The 19,506-nt window shown below is 36.4% G+C and overlaps 1 protein-coding gene across 1 annotated transcript in view; it reads right to left on the reverse strand.

Moving 5' to 3' along the window:
• Positions 1-19,506, reverse strand: part of nbas (NBAS subunit of NRZ tethering complex) — a 183,363-nt gene that overhangs the window by 155,993 nt on the left and 7,864 nt on the right. The window contains 12 exon segments of the mRNA XM_058755173.1: positions 4,334-4,471; positions 4,548-4,699; positions 4,936-5,061; positions 6,202-6,462; positions 9,233-9,426; positions 9,848-9,911; positions 10,970-11,098; positions 11,286-11,305; positions 11,308-11,350; positions 16,308-16,446; positions 16,911-17,009; positions 19,132-19,265. Coding sequence (XP_058611156.1) covers positions 4,334-4,471; positions 4,548-4,699; positions 4,936-5,061; positions 6,202-6,462; positions 9,233-9,426; positions 9,848-9,911; positions 10,970-11,098; positions 11,286-11,305; positions 11,308-11,350; positions 16,308-16,446; positions 16,911-17,009; positions 19,132-19,265 — 1,499 coding nt within the window.

The raw sequence follows: 19,506 nt of genomic DNA on the forward strand, positions 1-19,506 counted from the left end.
TTTACGATGAATACTGGCACCATCAAACGTTTACAAACAGGTCCTGCTGCTGGCAAAAGCATTTTCATATATATATAAAAACCACTGCCTTCAAAGTGCACCTGGAAAACTTGTTCCTCCAAAACATGACATGCATTCAAGTCAGAAACATAAAAGGGAGAAAATGCAAAATAAATACTCTGTGAACAATAAACCTAAATAACTACATATGAGATCAAACTGATGAAAATTGTTCATTTATATAACTTATTTTAACATTGTATTTAACAAAAAACTAAACCCTGAAAGTTGAGTGATTAACTTTACACTTGTTGTCTATAAGCCAATCTGTACATCGCACCATTAAAATGACTGAAATAAAGCACGTATAAAATACAGTACAATTCAAAATCATTCAATAGTGCAATACTCAAAGTATACAGATTAGAGCTATGTATTATAAATTAATATATCTATTTTTTATAGATCAGTGTTTCCGCAACAACACTACAATTCGTCTATCATCTAGAATTATGATATTTTTGGCTCCACTTGACTAGTTATTATAAGCACATAAAGTGGTTGGGACACGTAATTTAAATTATATTTACATTTTCTTCATTAAGGCTCAATAAAAATAGATTATTATGTTCACAATATAAAACAAAGAGAAGACAAATACTGTATTAAAATGCAAAATAGAAGAATTGTCTCTCGAGGTCTCAGACCCCACTCCGTTTTATATTTTTTTTATAAACAAGGTTTAAAATAGGCAGCACACATAAGCCTGAAATGATCTCGAAATCTACTGCATGTTTGAAAGGAGTCTGTGTTGCAGCTGAATTAACTGCAGGCAGTGTCATTTTCAAATGAGAGAAAATGGCTGCGAGACTGAAGCCTGATTGACAGGCAGACATTGTTAAGGGGAATCACTATCAAAATATGCCGTGTAGCTGTGATGGTGAAAGGAGAGAGGAGCATTGAACTTTCTCTAACACACACACGCACCTTCAACGAAACCCAGCGATCTGATCGATACTACCCCATTGCTATAATGGCGGCGTAGTTAAAAAGAAATTAACAGAATGATGATTGTCTTTTTGCCGTTGCATTACCACAGCTGAATGTCGGGAGAAATTGAAGTCCACACCATTAGAGTCGCTCTCTCTTTCTCAATGTTGACGTGCCTGTCTATTTTCTCTTTCTGTCACTCTTTATCTTCCTTCATCGCTTTTATCTCTTTTGCTCTCTAAAAGCTTTTGTTTCTCTTTTTCCTTCTGTCTCAGTGTTATTTCTCCTTTTTTCATCGGTTTTCTCCCGGTCAATCGCTATTTCTCCCTCGATGGAGTGAAAAGGACATCATGTATCATACACAGAGACAGACACTCATAAACAGCCAAATTAACACGCACATTAAATATGCTGACTGCATACAAACAAACAGCCTGAGGAGTAAACACACAAACACACACTCTGGTGTCAGACCGCTGGCGGAAACGTACAGTAATTAAGTGCAAATTAGATACAGTTCTGTGAGATATGCATGGAGAGCGTGTGTGTACGTGTTTAACTGAGTTACGCTGTGAAAAATTAGGCAATTTTGTCTGTGTGTAAACAAGTGTGTTTTGATTAGTGCAGTGTTTACAGCAAATGTTAGCCAATCTGTGCTTTTTTTTGTCTATATCTTCCTCCCTATTGAGTGTGTGAGCGTTCATAATTTGTGTTCACCGAGGGCTCTTTCATTAAAGGCCTCTTGGGCAAAGCACAACAGAGGCATAAATTACCTTATGCAGATTAGAAATAAATCTATAAACGGCTTTAATTTTATCCTGCTCCTCTTCCTCTCGCTTCTCTTTATCTGTCCCCTGCTCTTTCTCTTCCTCCCCATCTGTGCTGTCTCCAAGATCTCTTCCACTGAATTTAACTTCCTCGTGAGCTTTATGAGAAGATCTACTAAGGGTGGGTACCCTCCAACAACCAACTAGTGCATTAGTGAGGTCGACTAGTTTATCTGTATTTTTCTTCTTTCTTTTTATCATTACACTTTAGCGGTGGTGCTTTAATTAGTGCGCTGAGTGCACGCTGTGCTTTAGCTCTTGGGCAGATTGCATGGTAAAACTATTCAGGATAATTCAAAAAGTTATTAAGTCAAGTTAAAAATAGTCCAGCTTTTAAAGATGCCATGAAATCAAATTTGGAGTTTTGTGGCTTTTAGTATATGAATAACAGTTTTGTGACAACTGTATGTGCTAGTGCAGGGGTTTTTAATCTAGGGTCGGAGGATCCCACAAGGGGTATATGGAAATATGAGAGCAAAAAGGACTTAAATATATTTTTGGGATATATTTGCATAACTAAGTTTATAAATTTAAATTCACTCAAATAGTGGACAGAAAAAATATACACGTTGATCGTGTATATAATATAATATACATGTCAATATGCTGTAATACATAATCAAAATAAATATTTTCCAGGGAACATTTTAAGGTTTTGTTTTGATTTAATACTGTGACAAATTAAAAGGCTTTTTCTTTTGTTTAATTACTAATTAACCATCTGTGGAAAAAAACATTCCTGTAAAATATTTCATCCAGTATATTTTTTTGGGGGGGGTGGAAAAGCATCTGAAACCCTGCTCTCCCAAAGGTTGGCAAAAGTGATTATTTTTTATAAATTATGATTTTTTTTATCTATCTATCTATCTATCTATCTATCTATCTATCTATCTATCTATCTATCTATCCATCTATCTATCTATCTATACAGGTGCATCTCAATGAATTAGAATGTCGTGGAAAAGTTCATTTATTTCAGTAATTCAACTCAAATTGTGAAACTCGTGTATTAAATAAATTCAATGCACACAGACTGAAGTAGTTTAAGTCTTTGGTTCTTTTAATTGTGATGATTTTGGCTCACATTTAACAAAAACCCACCAATTCACTATCTCAACTAATTAGAATACTTCATAAGACCAATAAAAAAAAAAACATTTTTAGTGAATTGTTGGCCTTCTGGAAAGTATGTTCATTTACTGTATATGTACTCAATACTTGGTAGGGGCTCCTTTGCTTTAATTACTGCCTCAATTCGGCGTGGTATGGAGGTGATCAGTTTGTGGCACTGCTGAGGTGGTATGGAAGCCCAGGTTTCTTTGACAATGACTTTCAGCTCATCTGCATTTTTTGGTCTCTTGTTTCTCATTTTCCTTTTGACAATACCCCATAGATTCTATATGGGGTTCAGGTCTGGTGAGTTTGCTGGCCAGTCAAGCACACCAACACCATGGTCATTTAACCAACTTTTGGTGCTTTTGCTGCTGGAAAATGAAATCAGAATCTTCAAAAAGCTGGTCAGCAGAAGGAAGCATGAAGTGCTCCAAAATTTCTTGGTGACACAATGGACCAACACCAGCAGATGACATTGCATCCCAAATCATCACAGACTGTGGAAACTTAACACTGGACTTCAAGCAACTTGGGCTATGAGCTTCTCCACCCTTCCTCCAGACTCTAGGACCTTGGTTTCCAAATGAAATACAAAACTTGCTCTCATCTGAAAAGAGGACTTTGGACCACTGGGCAATAGTCCAGTTCTTCTCCTTAGCCCAGGTAAGACGCCTCTGACGTTGTCTGTGGTTCAGGAGGGGCTTAACAAGAGGAATACGACAACTGTAGCCAAATTCCTTGACACGTCTGTGTGTGGTGGCTCTTGATGCCTTGACCCCGGCCTCAGTCCATTCCTTGTGAAGTTCACCCAAATTCTTGAATCGATTTTGCTTGACAATCCTCATAAGGCTGCGGTTCTCTCGGTTGGTTGTGCATCTTTTTCTTCCACACTTTTTCCTTCCACTCAACTTTCTGTTAACATGCTTGGATTCAGCACTCTGTGAACAGCCAGCTTCTTTGGCAATGAATGTTTGTGGCTTACCCTCCTTGTGAAGGGTGTCAATGATTGTCTTCTGGACAACTGTCAGATCAGCAGTCTTCCCCATGATTGTGTAGCCTAGTGAACCAAACTGAGAGACCATTTTGAAGGCTCAGGAAACCTTTGCAGGTGTTTTGAGTTGATTAGCTGATTGGCATGTCACCATATTCTAATTTGTTGAGATAGTGATTTGGTGGGATTTTGTTAAATGTGAGCCAAAATCACCACAATTAAAAGAACCAAAGACTTAAACTACTTCAGTCTGTGTGCATTTACTTTATTTAAAACACGAGTTTCACAATTTGAGTTGAATTACTGAAATAGATTAACTTTTCCACGACATTCTAATTCATTGAGATGCACCTGTATATATACACAGTATATATAAATTGATTTAAATGCAGCCTAATTATAGAGGGCTTACTTGCTGAAGTCCACTTTCTTGAGTAGCTCCTGTCTCTTATTGGCTTCCCTCTCTTTTCTTTGCTCCATCTCTTCCTCTGTGGAAAGGAAATCTTCGTATGGAGCATCGTCCAGATCCAAATCACCTGACAAGATGAATCTATGACAAGAGACAAACTGGTTAACATACAGCCAAAGAGGAGATCCGTAGATCTGTGTTAGGATGGGTCACACACCTGCCCTGGTCTTCTCCACCACCGATGGAGATCAGTGCTTCAAGGTCGGTTCCTTTCAGGCCGTACTGCAGGAGCTCTTTGGCCGCGTCCACATTCTCTGGAACTCGCTCCACACACTCATGCAGGACCCATGATCTTTTCTTGATCTTGCTCTGTGAAAAAAAGAAAAATTTAAGAACTACTCCTACTAAGCACCAATTTTGGTCACAAAAAAAGAATACATCCCTAGGGAACCCTACACGGCAAGTGCAAACAAAGAATAAATAAATAAATAATAAAACAAATAAATGTACAAGTTTGCATTAAAGCAAAAGAACAACTACTTATGGGTCATTTACATTGCAAAATGTTTTTGTTACAAATACTGTGGTTAATAATCGACTTTTACCAAGTAGTCCTGAATAGAAGCGATGCTGACTGTAGATTTTCTCCACTGTCTCTGATAGACAAGATCAGAATCCAGACCATATGCTTGAGCAAGAGAGAGGGCCTCTCCATACTCCTCATTATCAATCTGTGAACACACACACACAAAAATCACCAGATAAACTTCTACTGAAAGTGCTCAGTCTTATTAATGGCCCATCTAAGACTCATGGACCTGTTAATATTGCAGCAATAAAGTAAATCTATTAGGAGTTGAGGTATCTCACAAAATGCTGTTTTGTTACTTTGAAATTGACATCTTCATGCTGTTTCCTGTCCAAATCCTCCAGCATTCATCTTCCTCTCTCACTTTCATTCCACACTCGGAAGGTTTTGTGAAGCGACTATATGTAAAAGGCTAAGCTCATGAATATTAATGAACTTGTGCTGATGTTGCTAGGTACTGTTCAAGGTCTACGTAATCTTTGTGGATCATCTGCTCATGTTACATGAATTGATATTCTGGTGAAAAGCCTTCACCTTAATTTATAATGCACAACATGGGGGTGAGTTTGTTTGTTTTTTAAAATGTCATACCAGTTTTTTTAGCTATTTTCAATGCGAAAACCTATAGAATGAAATAGAACTCTATAGCACCCACATACTCCCAATGAAGCACTGTGACTGAAACAAGTCTGTCTCCGTAAGCTCTGAAAATAGTATACTTACATTTTAAATGTGACCCTGGACTGCAAAACCAGTCATAAGTAGCACGGGTATATTTGTAGCAATAGCTAAAAATACACTGTATGGGTCAAAATGATCGATTTTTCGATATTATTATGCCAAAAAAATCATTAGAATATTAAGTAAAGATCATGTTCCATGAAGATATTTTGTAAATTTCCTACCGTAAATATATCAAAACTTAATTTTGGATTAGTAATACGTGTTGCTAAGGACTTTATTTGGACAACTTTAAAAGCCGATTTTATCAATATTTTGATTTTTTTCCTTATTTTCAAATAGTTGCATCTTGGCTAAATATTGTCCTTCAGCTTTCAGATGATGTATAAATCTCCATTTTGAAAAAATTGACCCTTATGACTGGCTTTGTGGTCCAGGGTCACATAAGATGTTACAGAAGAATTTTATTTATTCAGTGAGTAGTTTTCTAATAAGCAGGAAAATGCACAGTCTGCTCATTATAATGACTCTACCTTAAATTTCAGTCAAGTACGTTTGGTTGAGGGTGCAGTTCCAAGCTCCATCTTGTCATAGTACTCACCTTCCTCTGGTAGAGCTCCTCTGGTGTGGTGGACCTCAAGCTGACCAGGCGGTAGTTCTTGATAACAGTGCGTGGCCATTTTCGGGGAGGGGCAAAGCGTTCCATCTCAGTCACGTAGTACAGGCCCTGCTTCACGTATCCGAAATAACGAGCCTTTGCCGAGGACTCTTCGTCCAAGTCAGAGTCATCATCTCCATCGTCCTCTTCACCCGTCACGCTGCTCTCCAGACGAGAGCGCTTATGGGCCAGCTTTACCTCACACTGAGAGGACAGAGAGATTGAAGGAGAGAGATTAAGAAGATTTGGTTGGCTGACTCGAGGACAATGAAAAGTTAATGGAACTTTCTGGAACAATTTTTCGACTATTTTAAAAAGCAAGATTGGATGATTTTGAATATCGCCTTGGAAGACTAACAAACACTGTTTCCGCAGGACACAAACACATTTTCTAGGCAGTACCTGTTTGTTTCTCTCTTTCTCACACACTGAAAATCTATCAAACAAACTTCACACAGTCGACACCGCAGCTGTGTGCTGCATTTCCCTAAGGAGGGAGGAAACCGTCAACCGAACATACAGCCAGAATAAAAACCGACATCTCTCTCATGTTCTCACTTTCCTTGTTTTCTCATCCCTCTGTACTCCCCTCCAGGTTCACATCTCTCTAGCTGTGAGAGCTTTACATCAATGGTAAGCACCAAAAAACAATGAGGTGGAGAAGGAAGAGATGAGATTTTTTCTTATCTGAGGATGAGGGGCAGTAAAGCACTTTTATGATGATGGCCTGAAGATAGAGAGAGAGTGTCTGAATAACACGACTTCCTCTACAGAAGTAATTACTGTCATCAGCGGGTATGAATGAAAGACAACGTTCTGGAGGGAGAAGTGTGTTGTCACTAGGGCTTAAAATAATATTTTTTTCTTTTGACAATATTGTATTATTGTTCAAAAGTTTCTTATGCTTACTAGGGCTGCATTTATTGGATCAAAAATACAGTAAAAACCTTTAAAAATCATTTTTAAAACTTTTTTTATGGCAAAGCTGAACTTTCAAACTTTAAGCAGTCTTCAGTGTCACACGATCCTTCAGAAATCATTCTAATATGCTGACTTTGTGATCAAGAAATATTTAGCATTATGTTGAAAACATTTCTGCTTAATATTTTTGTGCAAACCATGATAATTTTTTGTAGGATCTTTGATGACTAGAAAGCTACAAAGAATACATAGTAAGGTATCAGAGCGAATCAGACGATTTAAGATTCGATCAGATTGGTGTTAGAATCACCAAAAGAGCCAAATTCCACAAAGAGGCCCAGGATAACAAGACAATGTCATACATCTGTCCACGATACCCTGGCGCCACAAGTCTGAAGCACGTCCACACAAAAAGAATACTTATTGATAATCTCAACTCAGGAAGGAGTTTGTCAAAGTTGGGGCAAGTAACCAAGATTGATGGACAAAGATATAGCACATCATGAGCAGAGACTTTGGGTTCCCCCACCCAAGACAACGGCCAGACTGAGATTTCTTCTTTTTGAAACCTTTTTGACCTTCGGTTTCCACAGAACATGTCGTCACGCTCACAGAATGGCACAGAAATGGTCTTTGTGCATGTGTAGATGCAACAAAATCATCTTAAAAGGACTTATGAGCAACTAATCATTTCCATGCATAACTCCATAACACGTACGTAACCCACATATTTGACTATCACGTTCTAATCACTCATTTTGTATGTATTTTGAATAACTATTGAACAGTTTATAGGATTACATTCATGTTCGGTATGTATGAGTTTGAAAAGTCATGCTTTAAATGTTTCTATCAATCAATACTTTGTAAAATGTACTACATTCTTGTTATAGAAATCATGTCCAAAAATATACTCTGCAAGAGCGGGAAAATTCGGATCCAGCAACGGACTCCGAAACCATTCGTCAGCCAACGCCCAAGACATCACTTCAGCGACTACAGAACTTCCAACCAATCAGCAACCTCAGGAAAGCCCTTTCTGCACAACTTCAACAAGGGAATCCCCTAAACAAGCAATGCAAGTACCTTCCAGATTCTGACTGAGCTGATGCATTTAATATAAATTTTAGCCTCACGGAGAAACTCAATGCGAGGGTTAATTAAGTGATTAATGGTTGTTCAGGTCTATGCAAATCGCACATATTGCTATAAACTTGGGATTTCACATTTTCATTCTCTTAAACTCATTCTTTCCTCACTTTCTCTCTTCCTGTAACATGTATGAATGTGTGAGTGCGTGTGATTATGTGTTAGATTAGTTTACATGTCTTAGATTTATCCAATAAAGTCTTATTTATATTGAAAAGAGAAGTGTCTTGTGTTTTGTGCTTACAAGTTAATGTCATAAACTGCTGATCTTGTTACTGTGCCATTTAATAGTGTTTTCACTATATTTTGGATTTTAATATCCAGTGCAGAGTTGATGTTATACGGTTTGTTCAGTGAATCGCTGGCCGTAAAACAGTGATTCTGTTCAAATTCCCTATAAAATCATAAATGATTCCCTTTGAGTTAAATTGACCTGTTTTCCTTACTACACACACACACACACTTTTTATTTTTTTTATAATGTTTTTAACAATGTGAGAAAGTCATTACAGTCTCTTTTTATGCATCCTTGCTAAATAAATGTATTAATCTTTGGGGGGAAAAAACTCTTACCGGCCACAAACTTTTAAACAAATATATTATATTAATAAATGAAAAATGTCACAGGATTTTGAGTCCATTAGCTGGAGAGTAATCATTTTTTTGAAAATCATTTAAACATATTACTTTACAGAGACACTAAAACTACCTTTAAACTTTAAACTAGCAAGACCAGGAAGGATCACAAAATACAGAGGTCTGATGTTTTTGTGAAACTCAATTAAAAAGCAATATTTATTATGTTTCTTAAATTTTACACTGTCACCAAAATCATCACAATTATATCAATAATATTCAATATTCACTGATGAAAACTGATACATATACAGTACAAAAGACACACCTCCAAACTGAGGAAGCCCCCATCATAGGCCGAGGTGACTCGCGGCGAGGTTTCAAACCATTCGCAGGACTTTCCAAGTAAGTTTTTTAATGTGCGCACAGAGGAGACAGTGAGGGCCCCAGAACAGCGGGCTAAAATCAAAGTAGTCTCACTCCACCAGCTCACATCTAGCAGAGACTGGTACTGCTCCTTATCTGAGAAGAGAGACAGAGAAAGAGAAAAAGACAGGTGTTGAGGAAGACAAAACAGAAAAAAAAAAAATCAAAATATCATGAATAAAACAAAACATTTCACAGACATTCATTCATTTAAAAGTCACCATTCCACAGCTAAACATGATAGATGATTTAGAAGCATCATTTTCAAAGAGGAAACGGAGAAGAAAGCACAAACTGAGGACAAGCAGACAGACAAGCTTTATGAAAACGTGTGATCTAAACCCACAATCAAAATGTCACTGCCTGAATTTAACGCCTCTCCACGAAGACACAAGACGCAGGGCTTTATTAAAGCATTCTTCTCCCTCCCACCGCCTCTGTCTGGACTCACTACATAATTAATAGCGCTAGGTAAGTGTAGGAGTAGATGCACATCTAAAGTTGAGGGTCTGGCTACCTTTTATCTTCTTTCTCTTCTCCAGCGAAGTTTTCCATTCAGGGTTGATCTCGTCAAATCCCGGCTAAACGTAACAGAGAACAAGTAGGAGAGTGTCAAAAAGGATAGCTAGGGGTGTTTTTTTTTTTCTGAAGTGACAGAACACATGCTGAACAGAAAGTGGTGGGCAAATCAGTGGAACACAGCAGCATGACATCGGAAGTTTGAACTTCAAGTGCTACAAAGAGAGAAGACAAGCACGTATACGCAAGAACAAACAAATCATCTTATGACATATTGTTGAAAGGCGTGTTCATTTCTAGCTGTGCTGTAGAAATTGATATTAAAGCTGAATTGTATCATTTTTTCCATTTTGAAATCTTTTCTTCTAGCAAGCTTTTTGATTGTTAAAGTTTTTACACAATGAAATGTTGAAAAATAGAAAGAAAAATATTTTTTAAAAGATATACACTCAGATAAGACCCCAGTCATATCAGTAATCAAAAGCCAATTTATTCTATATGTAGAGGGTCACCTCAAGGAGGCAGCCATCTTGAAATCACATGACCAATTGAATACTCCTTATTTTTATCTCCGTAATTCTTCTTATTGGACACTAGGGATAAATTCTAGATATAGAGATAAATAAAGATAAAGAGCAGGACTTAATTTTGTCCATCGGTAACTGAATGGATTGTTGAATTGTTATTTACTAATTGCTGCAATAATTATGTGATTGAAAGGGCACATGTCATGCCAGTGCACGTCATCAAAGAAGAGATAAAAATATAAATTTTGATTTCAGGGTAACTTTAATATGCAGAGTCAACTAGGTTAGCCTTTATATATTGATTGCCCTGAAAAGTATAAACACTGTAGTGCTTTAAAAACATTGCTTTGTTTGTTTGAGAATCCCAAACAGCCCTGCCCGGCAACATAAGCTCAACCAGTGGTGTGAGTTTGGAGGCGTGACTATCTGATTTCCTGACCAATGACAGGTAAGCAGTGTGTTCAAGAAACCGGTTTAAAAACAGTCATGATTTTTTTCAATTACATTGATTGGAACACTGGCACAGAAATGCATACACTTCAGCTTTAAGTCTCTGAAATTGAGCACACACACACACAGAGTGATTTTATTACTTGTTCCTCTTGTTTCCAGCTGCCTCTCAGTTTGAATGATGGAATATCCCAGAGACTGAGACTGCCAGAGAAGTGGATCACAGCCAGCACTGTGCCATCAGGAGACAAACTCATTCGGAACACGCCATCCTGAGTAAACATACACGTTCAATTAGGCATTACACCATTTATTCAGTTCTTAGTAGAATGAAATTGAGCTTTGGCTTTTATATGCTGTCATACTGGCCCAGAGAGACAGGCAAGAAAATGGCATGCAAAAAAAAAATTAATAAATAAATTGAATAAGCGACACAAAAATTTCACTGAGGTGAGTCACCTGTTCACTGTTATGCCGGAGAAAAGTCGAAAGCTGGGCATCCTTAAGAATCCTCGCCTCTGGGACTACAAAAGAAAAGGAAATGATGATTCATAACTTCCTTCATGAATATCATGGATCCATTTACATACTAAGATTTGTTATACTCTCACGCATTCCTGTTTAAAAATACAGGTTAAACTGCTAGCTGGTATTTAAAGGTGCACCAAGCGATTTTTGCCAAACGATGTTGATATTTGAAAGCACCAAAACAAACACGCCCCTATTTTGAAATCTCCACCCCACACGTACATACGCAATCTTGGCAACGACGATCACGGAAACAAGTGAAGATGACACACAAGCATATTCAAACAGAAGTCAACATGAATAAAATTGTTGAATAAAGTCATTATTTTTGTTTTATTTCCATACAAAAAGTAAAGTATTCTCATCGTTTCATAACGTTCAGATTGAACCACTGATGGCAGATGGAGTATTCTGACGATGCGTTTCATACTTTTCTGGGCCTTGACAGTGTAATTTACTTGGCAGCCAATGGGACAGTCACAAGCCTCCCGGTTTTCATCCAAAATATCTTTAAGTTCTGAAGACAAACAAAGCTTTTATGGGTTTGGAACGACATGAGGGTAAGTGATTAATGACAAAATTTTCATTTTTAGGTGGAGTAAACCTTTAATACACAGAGCCGTAGTTCGCCGACAAGCTACGCAATATCGCGTTCAAAATCTAATGCGATTCATCTGCGATTATGAACGCGATATTGCGTAGCTTGTCAGTGATAATTGTTTGCTTGTCAAAACCAATGATCATCGCATTCGATTATTTGCACAGCCCTAAGAACAGGTTTAAACCACTTGATTGTGTTTGTTTGTTTTATTTTCTTCTTAAGGCCATTCCAGCATCTATGGCTATATTCATTGCGAGAACCAGTTAATCCATACACAAGTCTGTCTACACACAAGTAGGGGGTAGTAAATAAAGTAGTAAATAAATAATTGAGCATTAAATAAATATGAAGAATGTCAAAACAGGTTCCACCCGTTCAATCAGAAGTCACACCATTGGATCTGTAGGAGAAAATAAACAGCTAGAAGCTTCAGCACTAAAGCTCTTATTAAGCCTACATTGCAGTTTCCAGAGCTCACTACATAAAACCTTTACAACCTCAGAAAACCAGAAATGAGCCTGTGCTTTCAGATTTGTGAAATACAGTGATGTGAGAACGTATGATTGTGTATTCTGAGCAGCAGTCAGTGCAGAAGTGGCTTTACTCCTTGAAATATCTCGGTTTCTTAAGGGGTAGAGCAGCCCATACAAATGCATGAACTACTAGAGTTTTTGTACCATTCTCATAAAATCCAATACAAAAGCAAGGAGAAATGTGCTAATAGTTTTGCAAAGTGACCAAACTTCCTTTCTTCTGGCGGCCAATAAAAAAAAAAAAAAGCAATAACCCAAGTAATGCATAAGGACCAGAATATCATTAGGCTCTTTTGACCTGCAAGCATCACACTAGTAACTACCCAGATGCCCCAAAAGATGCCCAACCACATTGCTACAAGCTAACAATAACATCAACCTCTAAGTAACACCTTAGTAACCACTCATAACACAACAGCAACACCCCAGAAGGGGTCTCCAACCTTTTTTCCACCGCAGACTGGTTAAGGCATGAAAAAAATCTTGCTGAGGGGTGGTCTTTAAAACAGGCTTATTCATTAGAAGTAGATTCATCCCCTGTCGTCTCTGAGAGAATATGCGCTGTTAATGCAGAGTTATAAAACTGTCAGTTTTTTTACTTTCACTTTCTGTATGACTGAATTTAAGATGTTCACCGGCATAACTATTGCGCAAAGTTTGCACGTTGCTTGTGATATTTATTGGATCGCCTTCATGGTTTAAAACAGAAATATTTCCAGTATTGAGACGTAACCGCAAACCCCCATGAATGTATCTTAAACGCAGGAATACATGAAAGAGGAATCAACTCGGTCTGAAACACGTCTCTATTCTTGGGCGCGCTTCGGATGTGTACGAGTACAGCGCGCAAGTAACGAATTGAGTTCTGTTTCGTTTCTTCTTCTTGTGGTTTTAGAAATGCAAAGTCGGCAACACCAAAGCTCCAAAAGTATCAAAGAAATTTATTTTAAAAAATGTGCATAGTGTGTTACGTTTCGAGCACGCAGGCTCTTCTTCTTGAGGTTTTAAATAGCTGTGTAAATTGGCAAATTAATCTGCGAATCACATGCTGAACGGTGGGGTCTGGTTCCGTCCGTATATCACGGATCAACTGCGATCCGTTTAAGCCCTAATAGCCTTTATGACAGATCAGAGCAATCTTTTATTTATTAATTTAACATGCAATCGTCAAATTGCTACTCCATATCAATCGCATACAACAAAAATACAGAATAATTAGAACAATCAGTTACGCACAATAAATAACAGAGTGTCATACACATTTTCCCCAGAACTTTCTCGCGACCCGGTAGGAATTCTTCCACGGCCCAGTAGTGGGTCGCGACCCGGTGGTTGGGGACCTCTGTCTAAAGAAATGGCCAAATAATAAAGATTTAGTGGACATTTGAATTAAATGGTGCTTGGTCAATATTAAACAAGGATTAGATCGCGCAGTAATGTGTAAAAATAATCATCAGGCCGTTGGCGCCCCCTGCAGGCCTTTGTTGTAATGCCTAATGTACGTTAGCTCTATTGTTTAATACATTATGTATTTTAACAGTTTTGTTTAATAAAACCATATGATTTCTTGCTTTTGATACTTTATTTGAACTAATTATTATTGCCTCGTTGCTATTATATATGTATTTTAAGTCATTTTAAAGGCTATTGTTCACTTACATCTATTTCTTTTTTTAATTATAATTATAGGACACTATGAAATCCAAATTCAGTTTTTTCCATTTAATTTTTCTATACTGTTTTAATGGTTAAATTAAATGTTATTAATCAAAAAGCCTGTCTAATTAATTGAGTTTTACAGTTTTATCTGTACCAAAATCTGTTTTCCATTATTTTCTGGATTCCATTTTAATAGTTCCATGCATCTCCAATTAATTGATTATATATATATATATATATATATATATATATATATATATATATATATATATATATATATATATTTTTTTTTTTTTTAAATGTTTTGTATTTTGTTCTCAGAAATACAGCACATTTACATTTTCTCTAAATACATTCTGATAAATACTCCTTTAAAAAGTGTTTTTTTTATTTATTTTTTTTATAATTGTATTATTAGTAGACTAGAACACGTGGATATGTTATCATTCTTACACTATAATACTGAACTTTGATTTCAGTGATTTGGACTATGAGATGGACACTTACTTCTTGGACTCTATGTTGCACTTTACTTTTGCTTTAAAAAAAAGGATTTCATAGAAATTTGGATTTTATTTGGTTTAATAAAATATAGTTTAATAAAATATTCTTAAGTAAAATTGCTGATTTTTTGTGGGAAATTAATTGTTTAAATTAATTGATAAATTAGTCGATAGATTAATCGAAATAAAAATAGTCGTTAGTGGCAGCCCTTCAAAAAACCCCCATCAATGCCTGAGCAACCAGCAACTTAGCTAAATATTTGGGTAGTAGTTAGGGTTCAGTATCATTTGGATTTTATCAATTCCAATTCCGCTTATCTATTCCGATTCTTATTGATTCCCAGTTTCGATTCCATTGTGGTTAAATAAATTTAAGTCAAATATTTAGATAGATATCAAACATATTTATTCTGTGTCTCTTTTTGCAAAACTTTTAATTGCTGCTGAATACCATGAACAAAAATCAGCAGGCTAAATAAAAACTTGGCTCGATTAAGAGCTGTTTGTGTGCAAAATGCACAATTCTGGAATTTTATATATATACATATACATATATATATATATATATACACATATACACACATATATACACACATATATATATATATATATATATATATATAAATATAAATATAAATGGAGGTTGTAGTTCTCACACAATTCTGAAGAAAAAAATATTAGAAATTTATCTGATTCCTGACCTTAGGTATCCAATTCTGGAATTGGAATTGATTAAGGGCTTACCGATAGGTCAATTGCACATATTGCTATAAACTTGGGATTTCACATTTTCATTCTCTTAAACTCATCCTTTTGTCACTTTCTCTCTTTCTGCAACTTGTGTGAATGCGTGTGTTCATGTGTTATTAGTTTATATGTCTTAGATTTATCCAATAAAGCCTTATTTACATTGAAAAGAGAAGTAGCTTGTGCTTACAAGTTAATCTTGTTACTGTACTAATTAATAGTGTTTTCACTATATTTTGAGTTGATGTTTTACAGCTCGTTCAATGAATCGCTGGCCGACTCCGTGATAAGCCGTAGAACAGCAATTCTGTTCAAATTCCCTATAAAACTATAATTGATTCCCTTCGAGCTAAATTGACCTGTTTCCCTTACAAACGAAAATCAAAGGAGAGAACAATGTCAAATTTATTGTCACTCCCACAGCCGTGGTAGAAACACCCTCACAAGCAGCACTAACTATTTTTTTATAATGCACACATAAATATAAGGTAATGTGATACAAAGCATAATGTTATCAATATACTTTTTTTTTTTTTTTAAATAAAAACAAAAAAAATTGCAGGATTTACTATGCTAATAACCATTGAAAGGCATCACAGTCTGTGAAAAGGGACCACTGCTATCAGAACTCCTTAGCAAGTGCATAGCAACACTTGGCAAACAAACAACCACAACACCCTAACAGCAAGAAAGTGTTTGTTTTTTTTAAATATTAAAAACTCAGTTAAAGCTCCTCTTTTTTAGTCTTTATTTCTCAGTAGGAAACTAGTAACCATGATCAGAGACCTGATACGCCAAATAATTTTTTTCAATTAATTAATTTATTTATTTATTTTTGGCGAAAGTCATGTCATGGATGCTGTATCATCAGTACATTAATATTCCCTTACATGTCTAAAGTCAGACTCACCGCACTGATGTCATCCTCATAACTGGTGACCTGTTTATAGTGAGGTGACCCTGACAACACCCTCCATGCTGTGATCCCGCAGCGGCTCGCCCTGGACACATCACTATCTCCAGACTCACACCCTCCCACCAGCAGCAACCTGAGGAGCACACAAACACATCAGCAGCATGAGTCAGAGGAAAACACACACATACAGAGCACCTCTGCCCGCTTATGAGGCCGAAGTAGTCCTTGAGGGGCTGATGAAACAGGAAAGGGATCTGATCTGATCTACACATGTGAACAGCACATACAAACAAATGTATATACACACACACACACACACACACACACACACCTTTACACACTATATATAAAGACTGCCCCCATGTGGCAGCTAAAATCCTAAATATTTTCTTAAAAAAAAAAAATCAATAAGTGTTGCCTAAAACACAAGCCAGAGACGATTTCAGTTAAAACACGTATAGTGGGAATAACACAAATCACAAAAGTGTGATCCAAAGATTGCCGGATGATTTTGTGTTCACTTTTAGAGAAAAACATCGCTCTGACGGTCACACACACACATATACAACAAAAACAGCTTCTAGATGGGGGTCTCACCTGTGGCCAGGATGATATATTGCTGTGGTAATGCCATTGGAATAGTGGGCGGAGAAACTGAAGGTGTGATTCTCTTGAAAACCCTGATTGGTTCCAACACTGAGAGCAAAACAAGAACAGGAAATCAATGTACCAGCATTATAATAGTCATTACTAGGCCAGATGAATAAAACCTGTGGTTCAAGACACTGTTCAAGAGAATAATCAATTAAATGCAAGGCTTAAATATAAGGGTTTTTGATTGGCCAGTCAGGCCAATTGTTGTCCTGCCAACATTTTAACTGAAAATAAAATAAAATAAAAGGGACTCGTGTAAAATGTTGCCAGGAATAAACATTTATTTTCCCATTTAAATGTTAGCCCTTCAAAATCAAGAATGAATAAATTCTAATAAAATAATCACTTGCTCTGCCAACATTTTTACGGGTCCTAATAATAAAAAATGATAAAATAAATATAAAATTTTGCAGTTATATGATATAACTCCATTACACACTTTAATGGAAAACAACAGCATATGGTGCAAAACATTACCTCATCACTCTCAGTAGGCTAAATAAATGTTGCATAAGTGAAAACCAATGTTAAGTTTGACATTATATATGTATATGATCAAAAAAAGCAATAGTTAGGGTACTGCAGGGTACCGTGCTGAAAATTTACACAGTAGCGCAAACAATTACAGTAAGGTATGTGCATTGCTTAGCTGTCTTGATTAGAATGGCAACTGAAGTTTGCATGTTTGAATGATTTCAGAGGGCAAATACAATCTGAAGTAATTTGTTGAGTTTCATAATTTCTTAAGGACTGAGCGAGAATATAGTTTCCTAAAGAGCTTTGTGTCAGAAACGCTTTTGAAAGCACCATTTTGTCCAATGTTAGTCCAACATTTCTAAATGACTTTGAAAGCTTCCTCAAAGTAATGCAACTGCAAACACGTCCATTCAACAACATGAGGGAGAGAACAAGAAAAAGCTTTCTTCAGAGCTTCAAAGCCTACAGCAAAGTTTTTTGAGGAGAATGAAGCAGATTTTTTCATCCACCATTACTCTCGCAAACAGACGATGGAAACTTTGAAAACTTGAGCTGACTGATTAAACAAAGAATTACAAATTGGAAACTGCAGGAAATTTCATTAATACTCAAAGCTAAGCCTCCCCCTCAGTACAGAGATAAACAAAAGACGCAGGCTTTTGGGTTTACTTGCAGAATATCTGGCCCTACAAGAGTCAGAGGGAATTAGGTTGGAGAGGATCGGCAAGTATGTGAATCATCAGAATCTTCTCTGGTGGTCTTGTTCCAATATCCTTCAACATTTGAGCAATGTATTACGACACACATACTCTACTATCTAACATCCCATAACACTCCTTAAAGACAGTGAGAAGGATTAATGCTTTCTTATCCTGCCATGTCCTCCCAAATTCATGATGATTGGCACAAAGTCTGGCCCCCATTGCAACTTTATGATTTAAATACCAGGCTAAAAAAATAGCATAAGCCCATCCATTAAGATTCTAGCTTGCCATGTTGGCAAACTCTTGCCATTTTTGTCAGCAATGTGCATCAGATGGTCCTTGAAAACGCTGTTTAAAGATTAGGCTTGTGCTTCCTCAGTAAATACCCATAAACATTTAACCCACTTCTCTGACTCACTTGGCCATTTCATGTATCATATGGTATCACTTTCTGTGTTAGAAAATGTCTGTCTTTGCATGAACAGGTTACTCTCCATCAACATTAATATTGTTTTGGATTGGTTACTGTCCATCAGCATTTAGATTTTCATATTTTCCTTTATTTAAATATTAATTTCAAATATAATTTACATTGTTGTTAAATGTAGTTAAAGTCTTTAGTATATATTTTGATATGTATTAACTTGTATATACATATACAAAACACATACAATATAATACAAAAACAACATATACTCATATATAATAAACAACTATTAATTCTGTTGATTTTATGTGTGTATATATATATATATATATATATATATATATATATATATATATATATATATATATATATATATATATATATATATATATATAGTTTTAAACTATAAAATAAAGGTAATCTTATTTATTATGTTATTAAACATTATTTTAAGCATTAAGCGTATTTTCTTTTTATTTCAGTTCATTTTTACACCTCTTGCTTTCAATCAATAGTTTTGTTTCAGTATAAAATGACAACCTTGCTCTACACGTACCTGACCAGGTAACTCTTAAGCTGACCGCTGTAGGTGATCACCAGCAGCTCCGCTGACCACTGGGCACTGGCGGTGTATTCCAAGAACATCAGACTGGCTGCTGCATAGCTAAAATCTCCCGGGAAGCTCATAGCCTAGAAAGACAGAGAAAAAGAAAGACATCAAAAAGATGAGGTAGAGATGGAAGCAGAGTTTAAAAGTGACAAAAATATATGGAGTCATACAGGTCATTACACTCTCACAGTCTGGTATAGAGAGAGGGCATCGTGAGACTAAACTAATAGTTTCTGACAGAGAGATGGAAGAGTGTAGAGTAATGCGGGGGAGGATGAGAGCCAGCAAGAGAGAAAGAGAAAGGCCAGCGATAGACCGACT

This window comes from Onychostoma macrolepis, chromosome 20 (genome assembly GCF_012432095.1).
Source record: "Onychostoma macrolepis isolate SWU-2019 chromosome 20, ASM1243209v1, whole genome shotgun sequence".
Lineage (NCBI taxonomy): Eukaryota > Metazoa > Chordata > Actinopteri > Cypriniformes > Cyprinidae > Onychostoma > Onychostoma macrolepis.